At 40.2% G+C, this 25,343-nt stretch overlaps 1 protein-coding gene across 1 annotated transcript; it reads right to left on the bottom strand.

Annotated features, from left to right (window-relative positions):
• Window positions 1-1,750: 1,750 nt before the first annotated feature.
• On the bottom strand, window positions 1,751-23,954 carry LOC139733278 (uncharacterized). The gene is made up of 8 exons (XM_071644114.1): window positions 23,754-23,954; window positions 17,409-17,624; window positions 14,892-15,081; window positions 7,564-7,817; window positions 5,557-6,000; window positions 4,002-4,445; window positions 2,779-3,204; window positions 1,751-2,322 (listed from the first exon to the last, which is right to left on the bottom strand). The coding sequence occupies exons 1-8, from the start codon at window positions 23,851-23,853 to the stop codon at window positions 1,796-1,798; spliced, it is 2,601 nt and encodes an 866-aa protein (XP_071500215.1). The 5' UTR covers window positions 23,854-23,954; the 3' UTR covers window positions 1,751-1,795.
• Window positions 23,955-25,343: the final 1,389 nt, after the last annotated feature.

The raw sequence follows: 25,343 nt of genomic DNA, 5'->3' as shown, positions 1-25,343 counted from the left end.
TTTGTTAGCCCTATCTGTACTACTCAAAGTCTCATTTCAATCCATTGTTAAAGTTTCGATTTCAACCTCCGTATACGTCCAGTTCTATGACGGGAGAAGGGGAAAATTGATCATTATGCATCACATGGACTGAAGTTTAGTTCCACAGAGTGCATTGATATCTACTCACCGAATCAACCGTTCTTCTTCGTCGTATAGCAGCTCTTCGTCTCCCGGAAACGGCAATGGGATGTTCTACTGATGTTTGGGGGTTTTTTTTCGCTCTCTCTGCAAATGAAATGATTTGAGAAAACGATCAATGACTGATCGCTAAATTGTCATCCAACAGGCATTACAACATCTATGAGAGCATGAAACAAGCCTGGAGAGGGTGCTTCAGACCACCAGGAAGACACCATGCGTATGGTCCCCGTCTGCTTGGAGATTTAAGCTGGCAGTTTAATGCTTTGAATAGTCACATGAAGAATTACACGTCATTACAGGACCGTGATAGAGACCTCAATATTCTGAGAGCTGCATGGACCTTACAGAGGCCAATGAGATTGCGGGAAGGCTCCCGCTCAACAGTTTGTGTGAGCTCGTTATGGGCTCACATCGTAGAGAGCATGTTTTGAGTTCTCTGTAGGCACAAAGTTTCATTTACGGGCACTAGCCCAGCGCCTAAACGAACCAAAATATCTATACATAAAAAATCGCGTGATTCTGCGTGAGGTTTATCTAGGTGCCCGTTAATCCCCGGTACTGCTATGTAACGACAACTTAAGAACCAAATGGCCATATTAAACTAGAGAACAATATCAAAACAAATCGCTGGGAACCATTCGAAGTACAAAAATCCTGCAAAATTGGCTAACCAGAACCGATCCGCACTGATATTCCCACTGACAAATATGGTGCCAATTATAAACGTTCAAGTAATTCTGTAATCCAGTAAATAGGAAACATTGAGAAAGATAGATAGATAGATAGATAGATAGATGGAGAGGGAGATTGGAATAAGAAGACTTGCAAGTACCTTGTTGCTGCATGATTGACTTCAAAAAGACGAGTCCGGGGCACTAGTTGATACGGTGTTTCTCCGACCACTAACTCTTTCCAGTCATGCTGATCACGAAGACGCTAAGACAACCTGCTGATCCTCAACCTGCAGTTATTCCGTGAAGATCTGATGACGTGTCTATCAATGGCCCTACCTAAACTGCCTAAAGCTGCTAAAAATCGCTTTACCTATGAGACATGGTACGGGACAGGAGAAGAAGGGGGAGGGAACAATGCCGGCTTTTTGTGGCCATCAAAGACTACTTACCAAGGAAGAAGTGAACATCGAGCCATGCTGCTCTCCGGCGATCCTACTAACGATGAATCTCACGCAATATTTACCCTAGAATATGTTCAAAGCAACTCAAATTATCCTATATTCTCTATCTAGAAGTAGGAATAAAAACACATTTCAATCAGAACACACATTTATAGAATGAGATTTGATAATTAGCCATTGTTGACCTTTTGACCTTCCTACCTTCTGCAAAATAACGTAATGCCGATCAGTTACCATGGATACTTGTAGAAGAGTCCCACATCACATCAACTAGCATGGTGATGCTTCCTCGTCCACTCCTGCTATCATATGGATGCGACCCTCCAGAGACCTACATATAGATTTCCCAATGCTGTATAGGAGAAAATTCGTGAGACTCTCCAAACCGTACCACTTCGGTTTGAGAGTGCTTTCAAGATCATTCACCACAGAAACCTCATTGCCATTATAGATGGGTAATACACTGGTGGCCAATCATCATGGATGAAAGTAAAAAGTAAAAGTTAAAGTTGAGCTTTCATAGTGACAGAAAAGATCTTGGAAGAGGATGTGACAGGAATTTGATAAGAACAATATAAGAATACCTCTACACTCCTGCTCTTTGCAAGAGACGATGGACTCCTCGCCCGATGTTGTCTCGAACTTGAAGTCCGGTGCCGCTCTCTGGCCTTTCTTGAACTCCATGCACAGGTACCCGTATTCGTCGCAGCCGACTTGGTTGACTGGGAAATTTGTCTGGATGTCATCAAACTCAATGGGTCCTCCATCTTCCAAGGGCATGGCTTGGTTGAACGGGTCTAAGATCTGCGTTTGTTCGTCTCTGCGGGGCCCGGCTCCGTCGGGGCTCTTCGAAGCGAAGAGTCCCATCTGCCACAGATCCTGGCCTTCGATGTCTGCGCCGTCAGGTTCGAAGTTGACGTTGGCATCGATGGAAAGAGGGGAAGGCTGGTCGAAAGGAGCGTCACCTATGTCTGCTTCCCAATCCATGTCGATGGCAGTAGCACCTGTGGAAGGAACATCATGACTTCAAATGGCTTATGCTTGCGGCATATTAATCTTCCAACAATTGTAACTATGTTTTTAAATCATAAAACAATGACTGTTGCGTATACCTTACGAAAAAGAGTGCTATTCACATTGACAAAGTATCACACACACACACACACACACACACACATATATATATATATATATATATATACTTACATAATCATACGACTGGGAGCGGACGTAAAACCTTGTGTGTATGTCATCTTCAGAAACGGATTTTAAAGTCTTACGTCATATCAAATCCTGGACGCTGATGAAGTATGTGATGACTAATCTGTTTGATTTTTTTTTCTTAAAATATGCGCTCCCCCGGCAGGATGGAGCGTTTGTATTTCCAATTTAGGTGTTTTAGGTCATTTCATATGACTTCATGCACCTTGAGATGGAGTGAACACAAATTAAAGACAAACCTTTGCAGCGATCCCTCATGTCGACACACTTGGTCGTCACCGAGTCATCGGGCCGGGCTTCATACTGAAAGGCGACGCTCGCCTCAGGATTCTTGTCGAGATCAAAGCAGAGATAGGGGGCTTGCTCGCATTTGACTCCTCTCATGTCGAAGTCGAAATCGACCTGACTAAGCGGAAGGTTCGAGCCCTCCATGAGCTCGGTGGAAGCATCAGCCGGATCCAGAATCTGTTCTATCAGACCGGTTTTTGGTCCAGTGCCATCGGGGTTAGGGCTCGCGTAGGCAGCAACCTTCCAGAGGTTCTCTCCCATCACAGTTGTCGAGTCTTCGCCGGTAATGCCGGTCAGGTCCACTGTCAGAGGAGTCATCATATTCTCCAGGAGGTTCTGATTGCCCATGTCAACGTCAAGGTCAGTGAAAACAGCCCCTGTGAACAGAAGCAAAAGGCGTTGAGACAGTAGACGACAAGTCTACACAAGAAAACGCTTGAAAAAAATACAGTGCATCTACTTCGGTCATGAATTAGATTGGAATCGAAAAACAAAGATAATGTAACACATAAGTTGCTTGCAATCCATACACATCACACCCCGACACATTGGTTACTGTCAGTGTATCTTTTTCACAGCACTTCTTACGGCATGATAATGACATAACATCAATTAACACATCAACAGATATACTATAGTTCCGATATGCATGTTGCTAATTACGAATAGCATATAGGATCAGAGGTATTTCCGCATTCTCAATGTCCACTGTCTACTAGAGATGATGTAGTCATGCATACGTAGGCTACTTCAATCGCTATTGTACAGCGTAACAGATATTCAATATACAAATCAATGTATTTTCAAAACGACAGTCTCTCGATACAATTATGAAAACAAACAATGCAATAAACAAATATAAAACATGTGTATTACAAGAAACTTTTTGTCAAAAGTTGGTTCATTACTGGAAAAGAGAGGCCCAGGCATAATACAAGCTTGTAGGGATGCGGGTAGGTCAATGAATCGAACTTAGACTAGGAAAAAAACGGAAGCAAGCACACGGGTACACAGACGCTCAGGGAAACAAAGACGTATACAGGACAATGCGGTTAGAGGGAGAATGAAAGAGGGACTGTAGAAAGGAAGGAAGATACGAAAACAGTGCCGCAGATTTCCCTTGGTGCTATTTAGTAGGCAATATATATGTCCCTTATAAAGATCCCTTACTTACGAGAGGAACACTCTTGCTCTTTACACTCAATGATCGTGTTCGCCTCCCTGGAGTCATCTTCTGCACCCGCGACCTTGAAGTAGTAGAGAGGATCGGGGTCATCCCCGCCTGTGAACTCTACGCATACATATCCGAAATCATTGCATCCTATCGTGCCGAGTTCAAACTGAGTTTGAACACCGTCAATCGACAGATCGCTGTCGGCATCGAGTGTCGTACCAGCGCCCCTGCCGTCAAGGGTCTGTCGCACGTAGCCGAATCGTTCTCCGTCGCCGTTGGGATTCCTACTCCCAAACATCCCCATTCGCCAAAGGCCGTTTCCTGCTACTTCTCGGTTGCCTTGTTCGAAGGTCACAGTGCTGTCCAGGCTTACACCGGTCGTCTGGCCAGATACAGGTGTGTCAGTCGGCTGGAGGTTCCAGTCGAGACTTTCGGCGTAGACATCTGTTCGGCAGAAAATTGAGAAGTAAGCATTACCACTTACTTCCAAGGTTCCACATCCAACCTGATCGTCCAACCAGAATTGAACGCCTTTTCGGAGGATATCATCTTTCCAAAGTATCAGGTTTATCACGGATATTTCAATGGGTTAACAATGAAGCTTACACTCTACTCCACTTGGTTCTTTCGGTCTACTGTCACCAAGAACAAGATGAGAGCGATGACTTTTTGAAATGGCAAGCACAAGACTTGAAAGAGATACTTCCATGAAAAATATATGATGAAGCCATTTTACGGATCATTGGCAGAAGACGTCGAATGGGAACTATCCCTCTTTGTCATAGTGCATACTCGATGCTCGTCTTCACCCTTCACCAAACTACTTGCACACGTACCCACAGCAGACGTACCCAGCAAGACCGACATTATGATATCACTGAAGAAAGCCAGTCGCAGCATATCCAACAGCTGGACAGTCTCGGGTTGTCGTCTCTCCGACAAAGTTGTCCACAGCAAGTTCAGACTGAACACCCCATGAAAAAGGTCTTAAGCATTCCAAACAAGCAATCATATCACAGAGCCTCACCGTGGCATAAACGTCGCCGATATTACTGACAATATTACTTTGCCTGCACGATGCAGGGGGCGCGGATCCTGCACCCCCCCCCCACACACACACACACACACATGCACGACAACACACAAACACACTTTTGCCTGTTGAAAAAAAAACTGGAAAATTGGGATAAACGTAGGAAAACTCATGACTTTGGAGGGCACTGCCCCAAATTCTTCAGGAAGGGAGGTAGGGGCGGGGGGCTGGGATAGCGAGGAGCATTGCCTCTTGTCCCAATCAACCACGAGCATCACCAACACCCCCACTCACCCTCCCCTCCCCCCCCCCCCCCCCCACACACACACACACTTACTGACATACACACACACACTCAAGGAAATTTCCGCAGCCCCCGTAATGCGAAATTCGTGCACTAATAGCATAACTCCACTACAAGCCATGCAGGTTTACACAAAGCAAACCTAATTGAATATATGAATATGCGCTTGACATTAAAACGTCCTTACTTTTAAAGAGGGGCGATATTTTAACACTTACTCGCCAAACATTCTTGCTCACGGCAACGTGTCAGCGTGTTAGCTTCCTTTGACCCATCGGCTGCACCGTCGACACGGAAAAAGTAGCTTGGCTGTGGGTCGTCACCTCCTGTAAATTCTAGGCAGACATATCCGAAGTCGTTGCAACCAACGGACCCTATCTCGAAGTCCGTCTCCACGTTCATGAACTCCAGTGGGCTGTTCGCTTCCAGTGTGGTGCCTGCCTCCGCCGCGGAAAGAGCCTGGGGAACGTACCCGAAGCGCTCCCCACTGCCATCGGCGTTCCTGCTTCCGTACATACCCATGCGCCAAAGGCCACTGCCAGTGAGTTCTGGGTTGTTCTCGCGAAAGGAGACCGTACTGTCCAGACTGACACCCGTGGCCTGGCCGGGGATGACTGTCTCAGTGGGTTCCATGCTCCAGTCAAAATCAGTGGAAATAATTCCTGCGATATGAATATGAAAACCGACGTCCAGAGACTTTGTATGAGGTATCAAGAAGAGTAAATTGGTCTATTCTGACATAGTAGATATTGATTTATTATTAGCTTGACCTATTTCGACATATTGACACTCTGACAATAATTTTGTTGATCAATTCCTATTCCTCTTTTGTATGAATGAAAATGAATTGCCTTCCAGAGACCGTTAAAATCCCTACAATGCGAATTTCTTACAACGGGTTTCTATTATCACTAATTTAAGGTGATCGGATTTGAAAGGTGCGTGTGAACACAACTCCACAACATTCTGTTCGGTAAAGGCCGTGTCACACCATTCCGGGCAAGCCTTGCGTGCGACTTACGAAGAACAATTTTATTACCCGGAAGTCCCCGCAGATGACCAGCACATGACAGTACCTATCAAGTATCTCACCCGTAGTCTCCCGGAGGTGCGCACTCAAATATTTTTACCCGCAACCATGTGTAGGCCCTGTCACACCTTTCCGGGCAAGCTATGCGAGCTTGTTGCGTATAGGGATTGAGTGAGTCAGTGCATGTGTCTTACTTGCTAGACGCGTTCTACTTAAGTTCTACTTGCGGGTATACTGTGTGACCTGTGTGTCAGACGCGTGGGAGCTGACAACTCGGTGGAGGAATTCCTCTGAAGGAACGGCAGAAGTCCCACAGAATGTCATTATCTTGGCTGCATATGGGGACTGCGAAGTACCTGCGTGGGAGTTGCCTGCGAGGTGCTGCCTGCGAGGTTCTGCCGCTAAGGGCCTCCTACTGGCGTTCTGCGTGGACCTCTCCGGGCATCCCCGCGACTCACCCGGAAAAAGTTTTGGTCATGCTCAAAACTTGGCTGCGGATAAATCGGACTTGCGTGCGTACCTCCGGGCAACTACAGGCGAGATACGCGTTAGGTACTGTCAGGTGCGGACCAAATGCGGAGATCTCCGGGTAGGAAATTTGTTTCCCCGCATGTCCCCCAAGTCAAGCCGCAAAACTTCCCCAAATATGGTATGACAAGGCCTTGAGCATGCTCAAAACTTGTTCCGAGTGAGTCGTGGGGGTTCGCTAGCAGAGGTACACGCAGAACACCAGCAGGAGACCTTTACCGGCAGCACCTCGCAGGCAACTCCAACGCAGGTACTTCTCAGTACCCGTAAGTCGCTCGTAACAAAAAACGGATCGGTTTCAAAGCTCTCACGCAGGTCACACGGAATACACGCAAGTAGAAGGTAAGTAGCACGCGTCTAGCAGGTAAGAAACGAGTGCGAAACTCGCAAACATTCTTGTCCGCCCGCGGAAAATTCTCCTGCGTGCTGGAAAATCCCTCCTCGCAACAAGTCCGCGTAGCTTGCCGGAAAGGTGTGACACGGCCTTTATTAAGATTGACTGTAGCATTATTGAACAGTAAGTCACTGCAAAGTTAACATGTCTTTCTTCTATCCATGGGGGATAGATGAAAGACTTTAGAGATCCTCTATATTTTAGATGAAATACTTTCATCGGTGACCTTGCTTTACTGAAGTTCGCTTCATCCATGCGGGTGCGTATTCTCACCTTTGCAGTCAGGCGCCGGAGTGCATCCCGTTTGAGCTGCCTCGTCCGGAGAACCTTCTAATGTGAATTCTAAGTTGCCTTTTGTTGTTGGCATTTGTCCCCTGTCGATCCGGGTACAGATGTACTTAAGATCCGAACATTGAGCCATGGGATCGTCGATGACAAAGTCAACGTTTTCGAAGGCGAATTTCTCCTTTTTCTTGTAGTATTGATCCATCTGCTCCTGACTCAGGACGTCACTCTGAAATGAGGTTCTGTTGGTGTATAACGAAAGTTTGTGTTCTATTCCACCGATTCTGACATCTCAAATCAACGGGTTCAATAATTGAAAATTATAACAGGAATGATGGGAACGAAAATGAAAATTCTCACACCAAATTTGTTGATTAAAATGGTACTAGCTTTTGGAGCTAGATGTCAGATCCTAATTCTCACAGATTATCATTGCAGAAATAATCGCATCACGATTATACAAACTGGTTGTCAATGAGAGCCTTGCACGTAAGTTGTATAAGTCAAGGACGAAATACCGACGCCTTGTAAGTATAAAGCTACTCCTCACTACGTAATTGACATTACAGCATTTGATCATTTGGACGGCTAAGAGACGTACTGAGTACTTTAGCAGAACCGATGGCGTGTGAGTGACTAATAAATCATGGACCATTCTAATTTGCTTACAAGTGCCGTTGTACAGTTCACACAAATCGCAAGTAAAATGCCAGTTGAACTTCGATGGTGATATCAAACAAACAGAAAAATAGAGGTATCATAAAAAGGCGACTCAAAATGCCAATAAAATCATGGAAGTCTGTAGATTTATGTGTTTTTCTAACGTAACAGTAATGTCGGTTGGAACCACATAGCAAAAAAAAAAGAAGTTGTTAATCAAATATTATTATTCTTCCAGGCGAAGTATACGAGAAGTTTTTTTCTTTAAATTTCATTTCAAACATTGTCAAAGGAGAACATTAAGTAAAAATTTTTGTGCAAGTCACCAGTCGACTTAAGCGAGATAATATCACCACCAATCACCAGTCCTCTTCAAATCTGCATATCAAATGTTGCCAGGGTTAGCGGAACGAGGAGACAGGTCTGTTTGATAACGGTCTATTTATTGCAGTTTAAACCTGAACTGTGGAGATGTAATTCAAGACATAAAACCAGACGTGGAAGTATCACGCCCTCTCTCATTCTTCTCCCAATGTTTCCCCATCATCACATACTTACCTGCCCTTTCAACTAATATTTCTTACAGTGGGTAATTTTAACTCCGTTAGTGCTAGTTCAACACTAGCACGACCGATAATCCTTCATTGAAATCAGTCGGCGTTATGTCAGGTTGACTTCGGTGCTAAAGATTGTCTGCTACACCGAGCTCCGTGTAATGTGTCAGCTATATATGTACGAGTTATATGTCTAAAAATATTCCCAAGGGATTACCAAATTTATAATCAAAGGTGAGTTGGTATTAGCTTTGCAATATGTATATCAGCCGTCATTCCTGCTAACATCAAGTGGATGTATAACCTGTGCTGATACAATAGTAGAACGCGGAACGCACACGAACTCATCAATCTGAGCGTGGGAGCATGTTTAAAATTTCGCGGAAGAACTGTCGAAATTCGTGGGATCTTAAACACTCTTCTCTATCATGCGGCTGAGACTAATCCCTTAAATGTCATTTCATCGTCAGTTTCATCAGTTGAAAATTAGAAGGGCGTTAAGTCGAATTTTGCCATAATTGAGTTACATGTGTCATAATATTCATTGATGCCTCTTGTACCAGATGCCACTTCATGCTTATTCTATTTTTTGAAATTTCCCTAGATATTCGTGAATAATGAAAGAGCGATAACCACTAAAATTGCATGCTGTATTTTGAGTCAGAATTTACCTCCCTCTTCGCTGCGCGCTCAGCTTAGCGTCTTTCTCATTCTTCATTGCTTGGCAATGTTGAAACTTTTCGTGAAAGTGACAAGGACGGAAAGCTATGGAGCAGCCTTAACAAAGACGGGTAAGCGATCAGAACACTAAGAATTTAACATATTATTCCTGCACTATTTTCATTTCGAAGAACAATGCTATCTTTATTTATCAGTGCATAGTCAAACATATAAAAAAATACAATACTAACTTGATTTTACCTACCGAACACGATTAACAAGTCCAGACAATTATCGGTCCCACATATTGATTTTTCTGTGAGTACGCGTCAGTAATTGCAATGCCTAAGATACTTAAATTAATACATAGTTCAATTAAAATGACACTAATTTGCTAAATTGGCTTAAGTTTTATGGTTTTATGGCTCTGCCATGTTTACCTTCGAGTTTGTACTAGATTTCTGTAACCTAAGTCTAAACTGTTAGTGTTAGCTTTGTAATGTTGTCATTGTGTGTGTTCATGTGTTTTTTTTTTCATTTGATTTAGTTTCTCCAATATCATTACAATTTACATGCAAGAAAAGTACAACAATTTGTTAATCCTGTGTATGAGATGATCATTGAGAATTGGCTCAAACATGTAATCTAATTTCTTGTTTTCACAAAAATGAATACATTTCATTTTCCAATGAGATTGTAATGGTGTTTGATGTCATCAAAACTGGAAAAGAGCTAAATAAAACCAGTGAATTTCAGGAATACAAAGTACGCTATGCTCTTTGGGGGGAACGTTGGATTCCATTATGACTTACGCTACTAGGCCCTGCTGCATGATTGGTTAATAATTGTCAAACCATTCTTTAAAATCATTTTCTGTCTAGATAGTAGGATGTGAAGGCACAAAATACATCAGGTAATTATGATTTATCATTTGAAAAAAAAAATGAATTCCACAGCAACATTTATGATTAAGGATTCATTGCTATGTGTGATCATACCTGAAATGAAGTTTGCAAAATATTCATTAGAAATGATAGAAAAAAATAGTGGCCAGATGTACAACATCTCTAGACCTATTATACAGTGGTATGAGCACTGTCAATAGTGTGTGTATAAACTGGTTTGCCTATGCTTAGTTTTAGTACACATTTCACACTTTCTTTCACAAAATGCAACTTGTCCGTAAGTACTCTTTATGATTATCATTATCATTCTATTATCATTACTTTTTTTAGTCTAGGCCTACTTGCTATATCTGCATTATATTTCTTACTTTCCTTTCATTTCCAGGAAACGTCTGCAATGCCTGATTTCCAGGATCCTGGCGCAAAAATATGTGGTAGTGCAATGATAAAGGGCAGGTGAAGCAAATGTAACAACTGGGGACCTGATGAGTTTTTGCTCATTTGTTCATTGCCAGCAATGTGGTTTACCCAGCAAATCAGATGCAAGGATTCCAAGTGTGACAAATGAAAAACCCGACACTGGTTTGATTTTTAGATTTGTTGCAACAGTTTACCATCCATTTTCACTAACTTTAATGTTGTTAGGAAATGGGGGCCAGAACTATTTTTTTTTTTGGTTTAAAGGCATAAATTAATGTACAAGCAGCCTAATCTATACGTATAGCTTTATATAACTTTAATCCTCATGAATTAGTTGGTATTTTTTCACAATATTTCATGTGCTGGCTCAATTCTCAATTATGTCAATGCCGTTGTCACAGAGTAAATGCATTTAATATTTCATTTTCTTTTCCTTTTTTTTTTTTTTTTTAGAGGCGATCGTGAGAACAATCCCATCATACTTTAGGCATCAATAAATGATAGTACCGTAGCATGAATGATGAAATCAAGAGGGTTAAAACGCATTTCTATTCTGATAAGGTCAGTTTGAGTATTGACTACTACAACTGAGGTGCTTAAACCATCAAATGTTAATAATCGAATACTTTAAAGGCATTTCACAAGTACCATGTTCATTCTCTCTTCCTCTCAGTCCAGAGTTTAGCCATTTACTATGAACAGGGAGAATAATTAGCAAAAGTCATCGCACTTGGTGCCAAAGCAAGTAGGTGAAAATGAAATTGTTGTTATGATGTTTCATTTATAAATCATTGACACATGAAGCCCATGAGGTCTATGAGAAGGATTTCTTAACAGTTTCTTTAAAGCAGTTGCTTATAGCTGTTTGACAATGAAGAAAGAGGTTGTTTTATCGATACCTAATAGTATAAAGAAAAAGATGAGGTGTAAACACTATTGCTATGTGTCATTTCCACGGGAAACGGTTCTCTTGATTTCATTACAGTCAATTTGTGTCGGTACTTCAAACCAATAGATGGCACTAGTACATGAAGGGTTTACTGCTATCATATTTGATTAATATATAGCAAAACAAATCAAAAAAAAACTTACAGCCTATAATGTGATTGTTTCAGTGGAAAGTGTGCAGGAAAGTATTTGTTTACTAGAAGGGCATGTAACCATGGTGACAGAAAATATGTCTGATTCATACTTTAACAACTTTTTGTCATGTGATGATAGAACAATAAAAACAAGTATTGACAGATCATCTCAATTCTGTGAAATTATTTTGCAAACCAAAGTCAGGATACTCTGTTTGATTTCCACTTCTTTTCCGGATAATCATACAAGTTTATTGTAAAAATGATATTTTTGATCCCCAATGACAATTAATAATAATTAAGAAATGGAAATGCCGTAGAAATTAAATTTTCGTTTTCATTCATGTGTGTATGTAAACTGTGGAAGTGTCCGCGGCCTGGCAGATGTCACTCCAGACAGGAGGTGAAGTTACAACAGATGTTTCGGAATCCAATTGTTCCACGTGGTACATATTAAATTGTTTTGAACTTGAATCCCTTACATGTACTTGTTCGCTATTTTTTAGCTGATATGAATCATATTTTCACAGATTTCTGTGCCATAGTGATGAGAATAGATGTAGCAAATCTAACAGAAATAGAAGTGGTGACAAAAAATGTGTAATAGAAAGAAGTTCAAGTAAGTAGTGCATGGAAACTGAAAGACTATCATCATCAGCTTTACCCCTAACCATTTGTAAGCAAATTAGTTTGCAAGTTCCCACACTCATACAAAGAGGAAAACAACAAAAATGACAATAGAAGATATATAGAACAAACAAAGTACACTAACTTGTTATCGTCTATTCACTTCCATTACATACTGAAGTTCATGTGACGATGTTGGGGTATATGGAGACCGGCAGTCATGATAGCGATGGTAGTCGTGATATTTGTGATGACAAAAACTTGAACAAGAAAATATGATGATTCCTAATATCTAATAATGAGCTTAGAACCGAGGGGCATTAAGTCAATAATGAACTTTTTTTCTCCATATCTCACAAATGGTTCAAGGTATCTTCATGGGACTTGGTACATATGCATATACTGAGTGGCAGTGATTATGTAGGAAATTTGGGGTCATGGGTCAAAGGTCAGGGGGTTAAAGGTCGAGGTCAACTATTCAAAATCTCACTATTTCCCTCATACAATGTATTTATGCAATACGTGCAGGATTTTCTTGAAACTGAATATATACACATATTACGTACCCAATAGAGATTACCTTGGAAGTTTCTTGCCACAAGGTCAAAGGTCAAATGGTCAAAGGTCAAGTGAAAGTGCTGAGTTCTTCTTCTTCTCCATATCTCGAAAGTGACTCAAGGTATCATGATGAAACTTAGTACATCTGTACATATCTATATAGATGGATGTTCTACCTGACAGCGATTCTCTTGGAAATTTTAGAGTCATTGAGTCAAAGGTCAAGGGTCAAAGGCCAGGTTAAAATGCTAAGATTGTACTACATGTATTTGATATTGAAATTACACTTTTTCTCTATACTCTGAAAATTACTCAATGCATAAACATTAAAGGGACAAAATTCAAGTAAAAAACCCTGAAATCCCCAAATACCTGCACACTTTAACAATAATCCATAGCCATTCATCCAAGTAAGCTTCATTCACGGAAAGTGAATATTCAACACATTTGTGACAAACCTGTCATTTTAATGTTTTGCCAATTATGTGAAACTGTCATCACAAATTGTCAAGACGTACTATAGACCTTATAGGAGAATCATGCATTATGGCGGAGGCATACCAGCAGCCATAGCGACATTTCTAGTTAAAATCTTTGATGTTAATGCCCTAGTACAGAAAAATGAATATCAGTATCTTATTTTCAAGAAAATATCTAACACTTTTGCGGATGTTTGTGCAGAAATTCATTTACCGGGTTTAGAACTTTAATTTAATGGAAATGATCCCATAGTTTGCTTGTTTAGTAGCATTTTTCCCCGCCTATCTTTGTTTGCGCGTTCTGTCCTTCGCACACTAACTGATTTTGCCGAAAATATTGAAAGGGGCATCAAAGTAATGCAAGTTGCTCTTCAAGGGCTTGTTGTTATTGTTGTTGTTTTTATTAAGGAATGATGCATGCTCTCTTTTGTCAAAGGAATTGATTAACACTTCCAATAGAGTATATCCCCATTTCAGCACGGAGCATGGACATACAAGTACAGTTTGAAAAGACCGTTGGTTGCAACAACCGTACATCGTCAACCACATTATGATGAAATGTCCAAATTAAAACAAACACGCCATTTTTTCAAGTGACGGAAGAACGTTGGAGCGGAGAAAAAGAAAACAAAATAAAGTATAGAACCATTGGCCCTATGCGTAGAACAACAGGTAAACTCTAACAACATAAAGACACATACTATAACTGATGTTTCAGTATTGTGGTGTGACATAATCTCACGCGAGGAATGTAGCTTCCTTTGCACAAATTTCACAGTGCAAGAAGTAAAATAGGTAAATTCAGAGCGAAACAAATACTCTTTGTATACACAAAACAAGTTAGGCTACATGTTAACGCCCTGTCAGCAAGACAACATGCGCGAGTTTTCTGTGATAAGGGCGAGAGTGATAAGGGCGCTAAGCGCGGGCAGCCGCTTAGCGCCCTTGTGCGTGTTACCTTTTGTGAAAGTGATAAGGGCGCTAAGCTTAATTTCTTGTATTACGTAAGCATGAAGTAATTATTATATCTATTTTTTTGATATTATGTAGAAAAACATCTAAACAATCACCTACCTTCAGCAGAACAAAAATAACTGAGATTTTCGTATTTTTATTGTCTGTTTAAAAGGCTCCAAAACTTCAAACGCAAATATCTCGGAAGTGCAAAAAGTGACTTAGCGCCATTTCACTTCTAAAACAGTGCTGTGAAGATTACACTAGAGTATCGGGGATCGATAGCTGTGATTGGTATTGTTTACATTTACATTCATCTGACCGTCTGTGTAGGGGCTCAAATCAACCTGCTCCAGCACTAACCCCGACACTGAAATCACCCACTTGCTATTGAAGAATAAGAAAAGTACAATGTACCTCTTTCCCGTGCCATCGGGATTGTCGGAGGCCCAAGCACTGAGTCGCCAGAGATCCTCGCCCTGCACGCCAGTCGTATCCCTGCTTTCCTGAAACTTGATGGGAACGTTGAGCTGCAGCCTGTTCGAGCCCCCTTCGAAGAGATCTCCAGTGCTCGTGATCTCCGGGCTGACTTGCTTCACCTTCACGTCTTGGATAATGAGAAAAAAAACATCTCGATAGCAAACTGGTCACATTATAACTCCAGATGAGCGTATGTCAATCTTTCCATTTGAATCCACGCGTAACACGTTGAATATAACTCATCACGGCCAAAGGTTAATTCAAATAAGTACGTACTTTCGAAATACATTTCCGTTCCAGAATTCTCTGATGACGTTGTACTCAGGATAATGATGTTGATTGTTAATCAAATCGGCTGGCATGACAATTTTTGATAACAACCATCCTCTGACAAATTGGGAATTATTGTACATTTTTCCTCTAAAATTTCTGTATTCTGTGTTAAGCGTCTGCCAATAGGCAGCGCTCTGCGGTTACAGAAGAAATACACGAGTGATCATTTAGATCCCAGGTGTGTATATTTAAAGCGCGTTTTATTGTAGAACTTCGCAACTAAAAGCAAAAGCTTGACATTCCCATGATTTCAATGTTTTACACGTTCATCATGTTCGTTGGATATAATCTTGATTTTAGCACGTGTTTACAGAATTACTTTACTTTTTGTCAAAATGTTGAAATGCGCCCTAATCACGAAACTACGAATATTTGTTACAAAATTGTTTCACAGTTAAAACAAAATACCTTCCCAGAATCCCATCCTGTACAAATTTGACCATCACGCCTTGCAGTATTCACCAAATTAGTGGCGTTTCATTTCAGTGTCTCATCGAAATTGCATATTTACACAATTACTATTAACATTTGCAGTGTAGGCCTATAGGCCTACTCATTTTTAGATAATATTCGACACTGCATTTGGCTATATTGGAGATAAGGATCCATGTTGCAATACATCGGCCAAGATCTGACTCTTTATCGGAGAAGCGAATAAACTATGGCTGAGAGGTGCAAAAGTGACTGCTGCCCTATTGGCACAGGCCATTTGTAGAGCTTGAGACTGCAATGTGGAGAAGCTGGATGTGGCACGACGAGATATCAGGAGCAGGAGAGAGATATGCAGGTGCAGACGACGGAAATATTTACGATGATATGATATGCATTATGTAACCGACTACAAAATATCCCTGCCATACGCAACATGTCATATCCAAGTGTCTTGTAGTCTATATCAATACCAAGCAAGCACGGCAACGCCCAGTCAAGTGCGTGGACCATTTTTTTCTTATTTACTTGTTAACATACATTACTCTAGTTTTCTTTTCGTATATTTTGCGGTGAGACACATGAATTATTGCAGAGTCAGACGTATTCTATTGTTTGAGCAATTTATAATGCAGTTAGACTATGAAAATATTAAAAATATCACTCATAGAAATATATTGTCTGGTGGTAGTAACAAGCACAAACAGCTTAGCAAAACTGAAGATCGAGAACACGGTCTTTGCATAATCTACTTATCCTCATTCGCTCCCGCCTTACTAGCTCTTCTCCCCTGTTTGTTTCTCCTCAGCATGTTATCCTTTTCCTTTTTGAACCGATGTGGATGATTTCAGATTTTTTTTCTTTTCTTTTGCCCTTTCGCTATCCCAAACTATGAATATAACCCACTCTCGATAAGTTCCCCACACTGAAATGAACAGTGCAATTCACAATAGATTGAGATAGCTTACTCCATTTTGCACTTGCTGATTTTGCCTTGCCAATCAATTAAGAGTCGCCCCCTGACTTCCGTTACAGTTCGTTATTCCGAAGATTCGTTATTCTTATGGTTTGTTAATCCTAAAACAAAATAAAGTTTGCAACATCGAGGGTTCGTTAGTACCCACCTTTCTTTCATTTTCGCATTAACAAAACTATTTCGTTATCGGATTAACGACCCTTCACCTATTTCATGTTCGGATTAACGAACATTTCGGAATAACGAACCATCGAATAACAACCCTTATTTCAATTTCGGATTACCATCCTCTTTCAGGAAACAGGCACAGACTATCAAATCACATCTTTAAGAGAGTTTTCACACCCAGGAAAAAAAAATATAATCGGAGCCTCATCAAAGCGAAGACGAAAACATCCCGTTATGCATATGCCCGACAATATCTCCCGAGCCGATCGAGCAAACTCGACGCGTGCCCGAGATCGAGGGCATTTAATAGGGGTAATGTAGACAAAGTGTAAAAAAAAAAGAGAGAGATTGAATAATGACTTATAGATAAAAGATAGGTAACAACAACGATTCACATTGACCCATATCCAGTATCCTGGCACCCGTATTTTTCAATGAGAGAAGCTTTTGTTAAAGTATTTACCTTTTGAAAGGATGCGGCTTCAATTTAAACAATTTTCGCTGCGAAACAGACAAGGCTGTATCGCTGTCAGAGTGCAACTACTTACTGTATGGGCAGAGGAAGCAGCATTCTCCCGTTGGCTTGATTGGCGATGGACAAAACGCTGGCTGACAGCTCTCAATCACACACGTCAGAGTGGCATTGTCGCAGCTACACGTGGTGCAGTCGTCCACCTCCCACTCGTCACCGTGCATGTAAGGGGTTCCCCGGTAGACGCACGGGAGGAGATTCTCTGCGGAGCTGATGCTCAAGGATAACGAGTCTGATAGGAAAGTAAGAAAAGTGAAAAAACGATATAATATTATAGAAAGCGACAGAAAGAAACACAAACGTAATGAATGATAAGGTAAGCAAGAATCGATTGTCTGTAATGAAACATCGATGAGTTGGCATAACAGGCGTGCAAACAGCAGCACCAGAATTGTTTAGAAGTCCCTAATTGACACCCTCACAACTGAATGTAAAATAATTGTGTCGTTTTTCAACCATTTCTGTGCCAGGGATTTATACAGTGTGTACAACACAATTTGGTTTTCTGTGCCAATCGGCACTCACAGCACACGAAGGGAAAAAAAACATAACACCTATCCGACAGTATTCGAATGTAGCGTTGAAAACGTTGAAAAAGTTTTCTGGAATTTACCAGTTCATTCAGGTTCAAGTTTATCTCTTCGATGCAACTGCCTATAATCACGTATTCATTTTTTTTTCAAGGTCAAGCGCAGTACGACTGTTAATAAGGGAATCGTGCTTGTTAGTCCATGGGCCAGGCCAGATATTGGTACCATCTGAGGTGGCAATACCTTTTTGGTGTCATTTTGTTTGTCGGGTATAGATATGCTTATCAAGCTATGATAGCATTTCCAAATGAGTAGCTTAGTCATAGTAAATGAATTTTAAACCAATTTGGTCTCGTTGTTATATCCCTGTACTTCTGAATCGAGACCAACCGCTATACAAAGAAGAGCACTGTCTTCTGTATGTTCACAGGTGTTCTGTTGTAAACGCGGTGCGCTTAGTCTTTATTCAAGGCAGCAAAGGGAATATCCAAGGGTTATGATGTCCACAGCGCTTATTCTAATATTCAAGACTGCGAAGGGAATATCCAAAGCTTATAATACAGTGTATATCCCTTTATCTAAAAACAACAACAACAAAAAAGCAATTTCTAGTGAATTCTAGCGTATTTTTCAATTATTTATCATTTTCCGGTGAAAACGCTACGTTGAAAACGCTAATACCACGCCAATGTCGCTTTATTTCCATCCAACAATGAAAGATTATGCAAAAACAATGTACCGGTACACTACAATACATTATAATTAATAATGTTGTAAATGAACAGAGTGATTTTTGTTTAAAACTGATGTATTTGTTGAGAGGATGGTATAAAAACAGTGTAGATAATCCCTTTCATTAGGAACTTTAGATATGATAACGATACATTGGTCTAGATAAAGACTAAGTGCACCGCGTGACAGCTGTGGACATCATAACCCTTTGGATATTCCATTCGCTGCCTTGAATAAAGACTAAGCGCACCGCGTTAACAATAGAACACCTGTGGACATGCAGAAGGCAGCGCTCATATTTGTATAGCGGTTAGTTTCGATTCAGAAGTATAGGGATATAAAAACGAGCCCAAATTGGTTAAAAATTCATTTATTATGACTAAGCTACTCATTTGGAAATGCTATCATAGCTTGATAAGCATATCTATGTCCGACAAACAAAATGACACCAAAAAGGTTTTGCCACCTCGGATGGTACCAACAACCCATTTTTCGGCTCTTGGCCCAGGGACTATGTAGGATGCAATGTTGACGTGCATGTCACGCATGATTGCGATTTAGGAATATCGAGACGCCTTACTTCTCACTGATAATTGAGGTTAGCCCCACACATGAGACGAAAACATTTCGGAGCCGGGGGCACGTGGGAATTCAAGCTAAATTCGCCTCTAGCAAATGTGACACATAAAGTAATACAGTCCGACCTCTCCTAACCGGACATGTCGGGACCGGCGTTCATCCGGATAACGGATTTTGCCGGATATGGGAGACACACATAATAATACACACAGCTGCCTACCCAATGGTAGCAATATGTATAGGCCTATCAATTTTGTGTGAACATGTCACGTCCTCGTCAGCAGGTCTGCGTTCAGAATTCTCTGATGATTTGCTCAATGAATGATCAGCTGTACCGTGCCTTGATTTTTTTTAAAAAAAAAAAAATCTGTCCATGTTCTTGCGGTGATTTGAAGGGGGGTTAGAAAATGTCTGAATGCATGTTATTTAGATGAAAATTAGATGTGAATGTATATTAATTATGTTGGGAATAATATGTAATTCATGTGAGTTTGTGTAGAAATTTTCTTTGAGTTTGAAATCTCCCTTTCCCCCGTAATTATTAGATTGAAAAAAAAAAACAACGATCGCTTCCGGATAATAGAGATATCCGGATAAAAGGACGCCGTATAAGAGAGGTCGGACTGTATATTTCATGAAAGGAATAGCTATCATTTAATTTGTCAGTGGGAGAGGAACGAGTAGCTAATAATGCGTCGCAAAGAGAAAGAAAAACGCCATAGAAAACCGCGTGCTTATGAGATTCAATAGTTTGATGACATCAGGTTTCTCTGATGAAAAAGGGAATGTACAGGAAAAAGACCGCCTCACTTCCATTACTAATGTTGAAATGCTGACTACAAAATGAGAAGTACAATTGATATTGAACACCATTATCTGGATTTCTTTGCTTGGCTTTAATGGCAAGTAAAACACAGCCCGACCCGTGGCGTTGTCAGTTAATCATGTTGCTATTTAGGTATCAAAGAATATTTCTTCTTCAACATAAGTGACGATTACCGAGTATTTAACAAAATTTATAGATGAACTTGAACATGATTATACTTTAAAGGAGACCTGCAGATGATTTTCAGACTTTTACATTTGAATAACTATAAATTGATTATACTGAGTACAGTTTCAGAATTTATAGTGATTGGGATGCGGAATAAGAATGTTTTCAAAATTGACAACAAATTGCAATGAACAAGGATGACGACACGACAGCCTCACCATAAGAATGCATGAGTTGGAACTCAAGGAAGCAGAACAATAGAAGAAAGCATGTAAAGATTCTACACAGGTGACCTTGTTAAAGGGGCATTCCAGACGATTTTCATAATTTTAGATTATGTAGTACATAAATCAACAGCTCCATGTATAAATTTGTGAAATTGATTGTGATTCTTGAGCAGAGAAACAATACTTTGAAAAACCTTCAACAAATTACACTGAACAAGGATGATGACATAGAGGTTCACATATCTCAGAAATGTAGCAGTGTAATTCCATAACAATACCGCTTGCTTGCGAGTTCACCTGTGTATAATCTATGCATGCCTTCTTCTTTTGTTCTGCTTCCTTGAGCCCCAACTCATGCATTCTTATAGTGACCCTGCCATGTAATCATCCTTGTTCATTGCAATTTGTTACAAATTTTCGAAAATATTCTTATTCTTCATCCCAATTATCATTAAAACTGAAACTCTGTCCTCAGTATAACTAATTCAATAGGCGTTTTCACATCAGCCCGATGTTTCGAAATAGCGCGCTATTTTCTGACTTGGAAAATTAACCCGCTCACAAAATAGCGCGCTATTTGAAAATGTGAATACAAATTAGCGCGCTAATTGATCGAGAAAATTTCTCGAGTCCAACTCGGGAAATTTCCGAAATAGCAGGATAATTATTGCGAACTAGCGCGCTATTTGATAATGTTCGGGCTGATGTGAATAGGAAATGAAATAGCGCGCTAATTTGCGATCGCGAAAAATATCTCGAGCTTGGATTTTTATCGGGCTGATGTGAAAACGCCTAATGTTGTTCAAATGCAAAAATCTTAAAATCATCGGGACGTCTCCTTTAAGCAAGCGGTATTGTAATGGAATTACACTGCTACACTTCTTAAATATGTGAGGCTCTATGTTATCAACATTGTTCAGTGCAATTTTTTTACTTCTGGTGTGAACATGGGGAACTAAGTAATGGAATCAAAATCACAATTAAGATGATTAAATGAGACTTTGAAGTGAAAATGAAACTGTATCATCCAATATGACAGTGGAAAAAAAGAAGGACCGTAGAAGTTGTGTATATGTTGTTACGGAGGTTAACTTGGCCTAACGAACCATCATAACCACCAAAAATACCCAGACTCTCAAACAAGGTGTTTGGTCGATGTCGGTCATCTTGTCGAACTCTTTATTTACATAATAATTCCTCCGCGGAACAATAAAGTGCCCAGAAATGATAGTACTTTCTAAAAAAAATCGAGTGAAAATATTCACTCTTAAAGGAGTGAATACAAAAAAGAGTGAATTAAGAGTGAATTTCGAGTGAATTTTGAGTGAAAGTGTTCATTTTCACTCGTTTTGGAGTGACCTCAGGGATCACTCCAAAATCTTCGAGTGATCCCTGAGGTCACTCCAAAATGAGTGAAAATGAACATTTTCACTCAAAATTCACTCGAAATTCACTCTTAATTCACTCTTTTTTGTATTCACTCCTTTAAGAGTGAATATTTTCACTCGATTTTTTTAGAGAGTACAATGTACAAAGCACATGTATCCATACCACCCCCCCCCCCAAAAAAAAGAGTGCATTTAACGTTTTCAACACAAATGGACTCTTACCTTGGCACAATATTTTGGAACAGTATTGTACATTCCTCTTCCAATTCACTCTTATACACGTAAATCTATGAGTTTGCCATGGTTGCGTTATTATTAAGAACACATAATAGGCTTCTCAATGTTCCTACCCTTCTTGTCAGTCTCATTTTCTACCACTAGACCAGCTTTCACCGCTGTCTTACTGCTAGAATTTGTCTTGCCAACACTTAGACGATTAGGAGCTGCATATTTGCTTCCTACATACTTGTTTCCATGACTATGGGACAAAGTATACTCATCAGCCATTGTACTAGCTACCAACAAATTTTCCACTTTCCGTTCCTCAATATGCGAACGCACCTCTCGAGGTAGTGAACTCTTAAACTCCTCTAGTAGCACAAGTTCCCGCAAATCTTCAACAGGAACCACGCCTACTGATTGCAGCCAACGAGTGAAGGCAATTTCCTTCACTTTTGCAAATTCTCTGAATGACTGTGACTCTAGTTTTCTACTATTCCTGAATTTTTGTCTGTACGCTTCAGGAACCAAGGCGTACGCGTTCATAATTGCCTTTTTTACTGTTGCGTAATGCTGAGCTTCTTCGCGCGACAGTGAAGCATAAGCATCACATGCCCTTCCCTTTAACTTAGTCTGCAAAAGATGAGGCCATTTTTCTTTCGGCCACTCCATGCTATCTGCCACTTGTTCGAAGTGCAGGAAATATCTATCTACATCTCCTTCATCGAACTCAGGGACCATTCTGACATTTTTGACGAAAAATGCCCAATAAAGTGCCCATCCCAGCAATGATAATACAATGTACAATGTACATGTATCCATAACAATGTTGATTGAATTCGAACGTTCAAAGTGCGAAGTTGAGTTCCTATAAATGAAATTGAAATTGGTATTTGGCACGAATTTGAACGTGTATCCGGCTAGCGCAAAAGTTACTGCCAACTTGAGTTATTAAATTGAATGAATTTCTCTCTAAATTGAATGAAATAAAATCTAACAAGAATGACATGAAATGAAATTGAATACTAAAAGAATTAAAATGAACTGTGAGAGTAGAGCAGTTACCCAAATCGCTTGAATTTGAACGCCTTTTCATAAATTTGAATGCAAATCTGATGAAATTGGGCGGGAAAAAGGAGAGTATAGTTTTTCTGCTCATGGACCAAAATAAATTACACAAAATTATGGAGCTGTCGATTTATGTACTACATGATGACTGATTGTGAAATTATGAAAATCGTCTGAAATGCGCCCCTTAAATTGAAGCATAACCGACTATATAGTAATGTGACAGGTACAGTTACATCAGCTCAATTCGAGGGTAGATTTATGAAATGTTATGAAAGTCATGTAATAGTATATTTGCTATATCCAGATATGTCTTAATCGGAAAAGAAACGACGCTGGGTGATATGAGGCCCATTATGACGTATGTGTAATGGAGAAAAATATAAAACCTGTCCTCTTCGTTCCAAAATCGGAAGCACCACTTTTTCGGGCATTGACACTACCACCGTAAAAGGGTAGTTTGTTTGTTTGTTTGTTAGTTTGTTTGTATTTTAATCAAATATCAGCGTTTTGTTGAGAGCTTTTATGCAACTGCCGGTATCAAGTGAGAAAAAATCGAAATCGGGGAAAATACAAATTAGAGTCTTCCACAAAGAGAAATGCTTAATAACGAAGAAATCTTACCGTCCTGTCCATTGCAGACAACTGCAAGGGTAGCCAAAACAGCAAGCCCAAAAATCAGACTTTGCCTGTGTCGCAGAAGTCTGTCCACCAAGGTATACATGGTGGACACTCCTTCCTAGTCGTGGACTTTTCACCTAGAGAAACCGCGATGAAAAGAAAGATGCGATGAGCTGGACGACAACAGGGATTGCGCCAGCTTTCTCCACGATGTTCCCGGCCAACTGACGACTTCTAGAGAAAAGTAGCTGTTAGCTCGTAACCAGAAATCTTTTGACCCTGTGTGTCACGTGCTCTGACGAGCGCTCCGATCTGACTCTTTTCTTAGTTTCTCCTTGATACTTTTTTCCCCTGTTACTTAAGTACTTTGGTTAACTCAACAAGATGGCCTGCATGTGAAATACGAAATGACAGCAGCTATCGTCAGCAATGCGAAAATTGTCAAACCCACCCACAACTGCAAGCCTGGTAAAGGGCCTCATAGTGACGTCCCAGTGTGCGATGCGTGCCCGTAAGAAGGTGACGTCACAATAACAATGCTCCTTGACAGTTGATTGGCCAAGGAACGGAGAGGAAGAGAATGTAGAGAAAAGAGAGGAAGAGACCGATATGATACTATGGGAACAAAATGTTTGCAGTATTCGTAGTTAACATTGATGTCAAATATAATAGTAGTGTGGTAGAATCTAACTTTAATACTGTGATGTTAAAGTAAATTTCCACATAGCGACAATATAATCTGTATATTTCTGCATAATCAACTTATATTTATATATTTCATACCTGAAAATATTGTACAATTTTATTAAGTCATATTCATCGATCCTTCTTTCGTATCTATGTTCGGCATTCAAATCACATAATCATACAGATTATGTGATATACAGATATATTTTTGTGCATTTCTAATGGTGAACATGAGAGAAACATATTCAATCTCGACTCAATTTCTAACTTTGACTGGTTTAGTTTGATGCATCTTTTATAACAACAATAATAATGTCAGCGTGTTGGTTATCTTCGTAGAAAGTCACTGGGATTGGTTACATTTACTATTGTGATTATGTATGCTGGACAGTAGCTAGACGTAGGGACAGCACACACACACACACAACGCACACACACACACGCGCACACACAAACAAACAAAGAAGCACAATGATCAATGTGAATATAAGATTTAGGGTTGATAACAGTTTAAAGGGGCATTCGAGACGATTTTCATAATTTCACATCATGTAGTACATAAATCAACACCTCCATGACTGTGTAGACTTGTGAAATTCATTGTGGTTCTTGAGTAGAGAAACCAATACTCTGAAAAACTTAAACAAATTACACTGAACAATGCTGATGAAATAGAGCCGCACATATTTCAGAAATGTAGCAGTGTAATTCCATTACAATACCGCTTGCTTAACAAGTATGTGTAGAATCCATGCATTTTTTGTTTTGTTCTGCTTCCTTGAGCCCCAACTCATGCATTCTTATGGTGAGGCTGCCATGTCATCATCCTTAATATGTATATTAAGGATGATATATCACTTATAGGAATTGCAATTGATTCATGTTCTCCATTTTTCAAATCTTTCC

Source organism: Diadema antillarum, unplaced genomic scaffold, assembly GCF_040938485.1.
Source record: "Diadema antillarum isolate AM-2024a unplaced genomic scaffold, OU_Dant_1.0 seq00000466_RagTag, whole genome shotgun sequence".
Lineage (NCBI taxonomy): Eukaryota > Metazoa > Echinodermata > Echinoidea > Diadematoida > Diadematidae > Diadema > Diadema antillarum.
This window is presented reverse-complemented; position numbering and strand designations above follow the sequence as displayed.

What these genes read in the sequence shown, in the direction of transcription:
- LOC139733278 (XM_071644114.1), bottom strand. Translation starts at nt 23,853, where the DNA reads ATGTATACCTTGGTGGACAGACTTCTGCGACACAGGCAAAGTCTGATT. An exon ending in TGTCTGCAATGGACAGGACG is followed by an intron (nt 17,625 to 23,753) that starts GTAAGATTTCTT and finishes CTTTCCTATCAG; the next exon opens with ACTCGTTATCCTTGAGCATC. An exon ending in AGAGCAAGAGTGTTCCTCTC is followed by an intron (nt 3,205 to 4,001) that starts GTAAGTAAGGGA and finishes TTCTGTTCACAG; the next exon opens with GGGCTGTTTTCACTGACCTT.